The following is an 8,780-nucleotide window of genomic DNA, read 5'->3' as shown; positions in this document are numbered from 1 at the left end:
AGCCCGCCCTCGCTGCCTTCTGGCCAACCGCAGCCCGGAGCGCGGCAGTAGGTCCCCGCCCCCGAGCGATCTCTGCACTTATTGGTCAGGTGCCCGTCTCTCACGCTCGCTCCACCCCGCCCACCTCCATTTGCAAAGCAAGAGTGCGCAGACTCGGCTTTCGCTCGGCCCCGCCCCCAGCCGCTCCTGGGCCACCGCCTCTGTCTGTTGAGCGCCAGCGCGGCCGCCACTGCGCAGGCGCGGCCTTCAGGCTCGTGACAGCTACGCCAGCCGTCCCCGTGCCCCTGTCGGACGCACACAGCCCTGGCGACCTCCGCTCCCAGACGCCGGGGACGCGGGTTCGCCGTGGCGTTGCGGCCGCTCGCAAGCACACGCCCGCCCTGTCTGCCCGGAAGCGCCCGCTGGAGGCCGAGGCACCGGGAGGGGGGCAGGACTCGCGGGGCCCTGCGCTCGCTGGGAAAGAGGCGGCCAGCGGGGTCCCGGGAGCTCGGGACGCGATAAGAGCGATGTGAGGAAGGAAAGCGCCCGCAGCGCGTCCAAGCTGGGCGTCGACAGAGGCGGAGGCGGCGGGAGCAGCGCAGGCAGGATGTCCACTCCAGGCCGGAGGGACTGGTCTCCCGCTGTGGGGACGGCGCCCAGGAGAGCGCAGGACCCTTCGCGGATGTGGGCGCGGCCCCTGCGGCGACTTTCCACGCGCCTGTGGCCCTGTCCCCTCCCGGTCTCGGAGTCGCCGCCGCGCCACGCACACAGCTGTGCGCGCAGCACAATCCCGCTCTCACTCTGACCACAAACAAACGCCAGGCCCTCCGCCAGGGGGCAGGCCTGAGTCTGCATTTTGCTCCCTAGGGCTCCACACAAAGCCCAGCACGGGATGGCTGCCCAGTGAAGCCCCGGGAATGAATTCAAGTGCAGGCAATGACGCGGATAATCGAGACTGCAAAGGGAGGGTGGACAGAGCCAATGGCCGTTCTGATCCTGCAGTCATCAGTTGGCTTGACACTCGCGGGCTTCCGGCCGCGTCCTGGCACTGGTGGGAGCCGGGAGGGAGGGGAGGTGCGCCGCAGGGGGCGCAGGCTCCCAGGCTGCGCTGCAGAGCCCAGAGGCTCAGCTACCCTGGGTCGGGACCACCTGGCTCCGGTTCTAGAGTGGCCGTTTCTTGCAGCCCCCGCCTTTGAGGAACTCCACCCTGCCCCCGTGCCTCTCCAGCCCTTCTAACGCTTGACCAACCAATCCCACCTGCTTAAATTGCCTGGAGCAGTTTCTCTTTTTTCCTCACCCCCAGGTCAACCACAAACCAGTTTGTTTTTTTCTGAGGTCACCCAGGCTGGAATGCAGTGGTGCTCACTGCAACCTCAACCTCCCCGGGCTCAGGTGATTCTCCCACCTCAGCCTCTGGAGTAGCTGGGACCACAGGACACACCACCACACCTGACTGATTAAAATGTTTTGAAGAGACAGGGTCTCACTATGTTGCCCAAGCTGGGTTTTTTTGTTTTTGTTTTCTGAGATGGAGTCTCGCTCTGTCGTCCGGGCTGGAGTGCAGTGGTGCAATCTCTGCTCACTGCAACCTCTGCCTCCCGGGTTCACACCATTCTCCCACCTCAGCCTCCCGAGTAGCTGGGACTACAGGTGCCCGCCACCACACGAGGCTACTTTTTTTTGTATTTATAGTGGAGATGGGGTTTCACCATGTTAACTAGGATGGTCTTGATCTCTTGACCTCGTGATCTGCCAGTCTTGGCTTCCCAAAGTTCTGGGATTACAGGCATGAGCCACTGCACTCGGCCCAAGCTAGGTTTTATTGTTGAAATGAGGCCTCTCACTGTTTACCCAGGCTGGAGTGCAGTGGCACGATCACAGCTCAGCAGCCTTAAATTCCTGCGCTCAAGTGATCCTCTTGCCTCAGCCTTCCAAATAGCTGGGACTACAGGTGGGCACCACCAAGTCTGGCTAATTTTTAAGTTTTGTTGCAGAGACAAGGTCTCACTATGTTACCCAGGCTGGTCTGAAACTCCTGGACTCAAGAGATCCTCCTGCCTTGGTCACCCAAAGTGCTGGGATTACAGGCATGAGGCACTGCACCCAGATCTTGTCCTTATTTCCTGTGTCCCAGGCAATTTGCCAAACAAGGGATGAGGGTGAGCAAAGGAATATCAAACACATGTCTTGCTCTCAAGAAGCTCATGGTCCAAAAGGGATGAAAAAGTGTATTTTTCCAGTTCAAGCCAGCCCGTTCCAGGGCCTTTTCTGCAGCAAACATGCCACGTGCACCCACAGATCTCGGTAGGGGAGACTCCAATTCCCCAGACTCACTGGCCTGTACCAAGCACTGGCCCCTTGCAGACATTCCCAGGATGGCTGCCCATCAGGCAGCCCTGCCCTGCAGGCTCACAGCCACTGTGCTGTCCAGCTCACAGCAGAGATGACACATTTGGGTTGGGCTTCCCCACCATGGGGCCTTGATTTCATCATTGTAAAGCGAGGATTGCTTGGTTGTGTTAGGACTTGAGATCCTGGATGTGAACTGCCCCCATGGGCCGGGCACCTGAATGTGTTCTGTGAATGGGGGCAGGACTGCTACAGGTGGTAGTTGTAGCTGGTGCGACTGCCCAGAATGGCACCCAGCACACAGCTGGCACACAAACGTTAGCAGTAATAGTGCCCACAGCGCACTCTGTGGTCCAGAAGGGAAGGGCGAAGTTGGCTTCTGTCTCTTGGAGCTGTAGGATCAGAGGTGGGCTCAGGGGTGGGGCCCTTGCTTGCCCTGGGGTGTGTGGTCAAGTCCGCAGAGGTCTCTAGGTGGGAGGCTTCCTGCACCCTGCTGGCCTGGGCAGGAGGTGCTTCAGGCTCCAGTGGAGAAGGCTGGGAGACAGACAGGGCTCCTGCCTGCCTTCCTCTGGCTCAGCCCACCTTAGGGCCCAGCTGAGTGTGGCCGTGGTATCCTCTCGAAGGTGAAAGGGGTGCAGTTGAAATGGTGGTTGGCACGTATGTGTCCCTTTTCCTGTCTTTATGCCCCAGAAATCCCCACCCTCATTTCTTTTTTTCTTTTTTTTTTTTTTTTGAGGCGGAGTCTCGCTCTGTTGCCCGGACTGGAGTGCACTGGCCGAATCTCTGGGACTACAGGCGCCCGCCACCTCGCCCGGCTAGTTTTTGTATTTTTAGTAGAGACGGGGTTTCACCGTGTTAGCCAGGATGGTCTCGATCTCCTGACCTCGTGATCCGCCCGTCTCGGCCTCCCAAAGTGCTGGGATTACAGGCTTGAGCCACCGCGCCCGGCCCCTCATTTCTTTAATGGCTTTCTGTGGCCAGCCACGTCAAGAGGGGTCCACAGAGGCCTCACCCTGGCTGTAGCCCTTGAATTGGGTTTTCACCTCACAGAGAGTGGGCCCCATGTGGGCAGGACTGGTCCCACAAGATGTCCTCAGAACGGGCAGGTCCCCAAAACAAGAAGACGTATGCTTCGAGGGCACAATGCAGGTACAGGTCTAGAATTCTCCATTCTAGAACCTGCCCCTCCTCTCCCCAAGCTAGCCCTCCCCCTGCCCAGTCCAGGGCTGTGCCAGCCCCCACCCTGAGCTCGCAGCCCCATCACTCCCTGCCTCTGCCGCAGTCCCAGCAAGTCTTCAGAAGCGTGGCTGCTGCCTCAAGAGGGACGCAGTTCCCACCCAGCGCCCCCCACCACCCTGGCCCCTGCCCTCCGACACAAGTCAGCCTCAGTCGTGCCCCCCAAGACTGGTGAAACTGGACCACCACACCCCCTCCCATGCACTGCCCTCCGTGAAGGGCAGCAGCAGGCAGAAGCTGGATCAGAGAATCTCCACAGAGCAGGTACATGAGGGCAAGGACAATGGCTACCTGTTCTCCAAGAAGATCGCTTCTGGGGCCTTCTCCAAGGTGTACTTGGCTGATGCCACTCACGAGTGCATCCACCACAACCCCAAGCTGTCCTCCGATCTGCAGGGCAAGCGCCACACAATGGTAAGGCAGGCTTACCTCCCTCCCCAAGGGGCTCCAGTGCCCCCCAGCCTGGCCCCAGCAGGCCCCTCCGTGTCCCAAACCCACTCAGGCACCATCCAGCTGCTCCAGCTTCCTCTGCCTGAGACTCTCCCCAGTCCCATTTCCTCCCCAGAGGCCTCTCTGGGGCTCCTGCAGGCTGACCATCCCCTGTTCCCAAACCCCTTGAACACAGAGTACTTGGCACAGGAGGGAGTGGGGAGGTCATCGCTGCCCTCCAAGGGCACTGCTCACCCAGCATCCCCCCGAGGATTCCAGCAAAGTGTATAAAGGACAGGGGCCTGCCTTACCACAGCCAGCCCCTCAGGGGCCAAGTCTCACACAGCAAGTGCCGTCCACCCTACAGATAGCTGTCAAGATCGTCTCCACAACCAAGGCCCCGGTGGAGTTTTCCCGCAAGCTCCTGCCCCGTGAGATCTCCGTCACTCAACACGACCTACAAGCACCTGAACGTGGTGGGCAGAAGCCTGGACACAGCCTGTCCCCACCCTCCCCTTCCCCGCCAAGGGTAGCTCTCCCCAGCCAGCTGCCTGCCCCAGGCCTATTGCCCCCTCCCCCCACCTTGGACCTCCCTTTCGCCCCAGGCCTGGAACCTGGATCTGGTACCCTTGACAGTTCCAGCACACCCTTGGCCCTGCCCCAGGGTGATGGCAGGTGTGTGGGCTGCAGGTGCAGCTGTATGAGACCTATCAGAGCAGCCAGCTGGTGCTGGAGCTGGTGGCCCAGGGCAACCTGCTGGAGCACATCAACGCTGCATTGGACCCCCTCTACCACCCAGGGCTGGAGGAGAAGGAAGTCCTTGGACTGTTCTGGCAGCTGGTCAGTGCCATGGCACACTACCACAGCGTGGGCATCGTGTACCAGAGAGGGCGGCACCTGGGTCGATCATCTGCCCACAGGCACAGAGAGGCCCACTTGAGCCCAAGCCAGCCCTACCTCCTGCCTCCCCTCTCCCATGCAGGGACCTGAAGTGCGAGAACATCCTGCTGGACGACCACGGCCTTCTCAAGCTGACCGGTGAGCCCACAGCCCCCGCCCTGACCCCCAGCCCGGGGTTGAATGCCTCCACCTGCAGGGGCCCACACCCCACGCTTGTCCCAGCCAGGCCCCTGCCTTCAGCTCTCCCAGAAGGCCTGCAGGCCACCCTTACCCAGGGGCCTGAGGCCACTGGCCTAACCCCTACGTATGCCCCCAGACCAGGCCCACCTCATCCACACCCACACTCTCGCTGTCGGCCACACACTGCATGCAACCCCGCAAGCCTCCACAGCCATCCCTGCAGACTGGCATCCTGCAGCCGACCCTCACTCACAGTGCCACCCTCCCCATGCACCTGGTACAGATTTTGGCTTCATCGGCTGCGTGGGGCCCAGGAACTCACTGCTCAGCACTTTCTGCGGCTCCCCAGTCTACACAGCCCGAGATCCTCGTGAGCAGCAAGTATAGCAGGGAGCAGGCCGACCTGTGGAGCCTGTGAGTGCCTCCCAGGGAGCCCTGACCCCAGGCAATAGGGCAACCTGTGGAGTCTGAGTGCCCCCAGGGCACCCCAACCCTGTGGCCAGGGCCCACAGGAGGGCTGGGGAGAGGCCACACCCTTAGGAGCTCGTATCCCTAGAGGTGTCATCCTCTATGCCATGGTAAGAAGCTGCCATTCAAGGAGCCCCAGCCCCACTGCATGCTGCACCTCATGCACTGCGGTCCCACCTTCTGGCCAGGTCTGTTCCCAGGTAAGCACCACCCCATGACCTTCCCATACCTAGCTCAGGCCTAGAGAGCGGCAGTGAGGGAGACCTGGACTCCCAAGAGGGTAGTCCTGCGTGGCGGAAGAGACCGAACCTGGCATCCTCCCCGCTTAGGCTGGGAAGCGTTTGGTCCGTGCACGGCAGTGACAAGTTCTGGGGAAGCTGGACTGGTGGAGGACCTGACTCAAAATGCAATTCAGGAAAGGCTGTGGCTGCAAACCTGAGCTCTGCACTAGCCCAGGGCACACTGCCTTGCCTCTCTATGCCTCAGTCTCCCCACTGGCGACAGGACTGACTCCTCTAAGCTGCTGCCACCATTGGCAGTGACGTGCATGGGGTGAGGGTGGGTGCTGGAGTGGTGAGAGGCTGCAGCCATGAGCCCTCGCCCACAGTGCCAGGACCTGATTTGGGGGCTGCTGCAGCTGCGTCCAAACACATGCCGTGGCCTGCAGCGAACATGCTCTTCCTCAGTGCTGTGCCAGGTGTGGTGTGGCCCTGTGGGTGAGCAACTGAGCGGCACGTGGTCCCTCTGCACTCCACCTGACCCCACTGTGGTCCCTTGCAGAGAAGCAGGTGCAGTCCCAATTCCCAGCATCCATGGATGACCTGGAGCCTGGCACAGACTCAGAGTGCCAATGGCCAGTCCTGTAGCTGCACTGCCCCCAACAGCAGGGCATCCCCAAGGAGAACGCGGGCCCTGAGCTCAGGCCTCCAGAAGCACACCCCAGAAGAGGGGTGGGTTCTGCCCAGCTGGTGCTCTAGAGCGCTGTGGCAGCCAGCCTAGGAGTGAGTGCCTCCAGGAGGCACTCCAGTAAACTGAGGGGAGGGGGCAAGGCCAAATAAAGCATTTATTCTGTGAAGAGAGTACAGATGTCTGAGTGCTGAGAGGGCAAGTGGCTTCCAGTGGCAGGCGGGGGCTCTGGTCAGGGGAAAACATGGTCCACACATGCCTGCACGAGTGGCAGAGCTTTATTGGGGGCAGGTGAGAGGAGATCCTGGAGGCGGGAGACGCCTGGCACCCGAGCCTCCAGGTTTAGGGTGTGGAGTGAGGCATTGTGAACGCTCAAGAAAACAAGTTAAGCTCCTTCACCAGGTTCAAGGGACCTGGGAGGGCCCATCAGTGAGAAGGGGCCAGCCCTCAGGAGCCCAATGCAAGAGGTGGCAGTGAGGTCAGATCGGCTCAGGAAGGGAAGAGTGTGGCAAGCCCCTGTGGGGCTTGGCAGCCACAGACCTGGCAGGTGGGGGGATGCACACAGGTCCAAGGGAGAAGCAAGTAAGATCCCTGGGCCCATAGTGGGCTCTACCACAGGGGCAGAGGGTGGCTGGGGGAGAGGCTTGGACAGGGGCCAGGCTGCAGGCTCATCTGGAGGCTCTTGGTAGAGGTAGGAAGGCCAGGGAGGAGTGGCCCAGGCTCAAGGAAGCTGACCAGGGAGATGGCCTAGCTAGAGAGGCCAGTGAGAGCACCCATCCAATCTGAGACTGGGAAACAGGAAGACATAGGGAGTTGACAAGGGTTGAGCGTAGGGTCCTGGAGCATAGGTCAAGCAGGGAGGCACAGTCCTAGAAAGACCCCAGGATCTAGGTATGGCTGGGTCAGCCCTTTGAGGCCAGGTCTCAGAGAACAGGGAGCTGAGAGCCGCAGGGAGTGGGGCTGACAAAGCAGCACTTATACCTCTGTCCAGACCCTGCAGTGCCCTGGGGACTTGGAAGCTTCAGCTGGCTCCTTGGGGCTTGCAGTAGTTTTCTGTCCAGTCCCCATGCTGTGCCCAGGAAGTCTTCTCATGGCTCCCTGGCTATCTGCCTGCCACCTTCACCTTCTGCACAGGCAGGCGAGTCACGGTGCCTGGTCCACAGTACTGCTGTGCGCAACCTTCATTCTTGGTGGTAGCAACACTGCACAGAGCTGGGAAGTGCCTCCAATTCTTACTGGAGCCTAAGTAGCTCTGCTTCTCAGCAGGGCACAGTCTCTGAGCAAGGGGACTCAAGGGGCCTGTAGGCAGCTGCAGGAAGGCCTGGTCTGAGAAAGCCTGGCAAAGGGGACCCTGGAGCTGGTGTCCAGCTGCAGGGGCCTCAGGTGGGTGTTGCCCTCTCCACCCATGGCTCTGGGGCCAGCTCCAGCTCCCGCTCCCGCTCCCGCTCCAACTGCTCCTGCTCCCGGCAATCCAGCTGCTGCAGCTGCTGCTCCACATCCTCAGGCACCTGCACCTCCAGCAGGTTTTCCATGCCACGTTCAGGCTCATCCCCAATAAGCACCTGCCAGACGGGAGGCAGGTGAGCAGCTGGCCAGCTACAGACACCCCTTCCCCAGCCTCTCCAACCCTGCACCAACCTGGATGAGCTTCTCACAAGCCGCCCGCACATCGGGCTCTGGCTCCCAGCTGTGCAGCTCTCGAAGGATCAGGTAAGCTCCCTGGTCCCGCACCTGCTGCCGACCTGGTGCTGTGGCTGTCAGCTGAGGAGATGGAAGAGGTTACCCAGATGTCAGCATGCTCATGTGTGTGTGTGTGTCAGGGATGGTGCTTATTGCAGCAGGGCTCCTGCTCACCAGCATGATGGCTTCAACAAGCATCTTGCGGATGTCTGCATCAGGTTCTCGCTGCTTGTCTGGTGGCAGGTACTGTAAGTCCACAGGCAGCCCTAGGGGTGAGTGTGTGGGAGCCACTGTGTCCCTGAGCTGGGCAGCTGGGCCAGGCTCTGCCTGTGTAAGTCCCACCTGTGCTCAGCAAACTCACTGCTGCAAGGTTTCAGAAGGAGCCTGTGGCCTGGACACCTCTCTCTCCCTCCACTGGCCTCCCTCCTCTCTGGCCAAGTCTGAGGCTCCACACTAGCCACTCACGTTCCATCTCTTCCTCGGAGAAATCCTCAGGCCCAGCCAAGGGCAGGAGCAAAAAGGGGAGAATGTCCACCTCAGGTCCAAGCAACCACTCGTGATGTCCTGAGGGACGGTGAGGGTAGGAAGACAGGAATGGAGACTGGTCCAGAGCAGCCCGGAGTCCAGTCCCCACCCCTGGCGACGCCCCCCCC

General features: G+C 60.9%; 2 protein-coding genes across 2 annotated transcripts; one reads left to right on the top strand and one right to left on the bottom strand.

The window, feature by feature from the left end:
* The first annotated feature begins 3,390 nt into the window (after nucleotides 1-3,390).
* On the top strand, nucleotides 3,391-6,480 carry LOC108536544 (testis-specific serine/threonine-protein kinase 5-like). Its single transcript, XM_017883378.1, is given in 12 exon segments — nucleotides 3,391-3,453; nucleotides 3,532-3,978; nucleotides 4,361-4,435; nucleotides 4,437-4,469; nucleotides 4,684-4,886; nucleotides 4,976-5,031; nucleotides 5,357-5,429; nucleotides 5,431-5,487; nucleotides 5,630-5,652; nucleotides 5,655-5,741; nucleotides 6,149-6,238; nucleotides 6,322-6,480. Coding segments are annotated over 12 exon segments (1,293 nt in total). The 3' UTR covers nucleotides 6,408-6,480.
* Nucleotides 6,481-6,585: 105 nt separating this feature from the next.
* Nucleotides 6,586-8,748, bottom strand: HGH1 (HGH1 cochaperone). The gene is made up of 4 exons (XM_017883631.1): nucleotides 8,593-8,748; nucleotides 8,302-8,393; nucleotides 8,086-8,208; nucleotides 6,586-8,009 (listed from the first exon to the last, which is right to left on the bottom strand). Exons 1-4 carry the CDS (start codon nucleotides 8,597-8,599, stop codon nucleotides 7,827-7,829), a joined length of 405 nt encoding a protein of 134 aa, XP_017739120.1. The 5' UTR covers nucleotides 8,600-8,748; the 3' UTR covers nucleotides 6,586-7,826.
* Between the last annotated feature and the right edge of the window lie 32 nt (nucleotides 8,749-8,780).

This window comes from Rhinopithecus bieti, unplaced genomic scaffold, assembly GCF_001698545.2.
Source record: "Rhinopithecus bieti isolate Rb0 unplaced genomic scaffold, ASM169854v2 scaffold_13617, whole genome shotgun sequence".
Taxonomy (NCBI): domain Eukaryota; kingdom Metazoa; phylum Chordata; class Mammalia; order Primates; family Cercopithecidae; genus Rhinopithecus; species Rhinopithecus bieti.
This window is presented reverse-complemented; position numbering and strand designations above follow the sequence as displayed.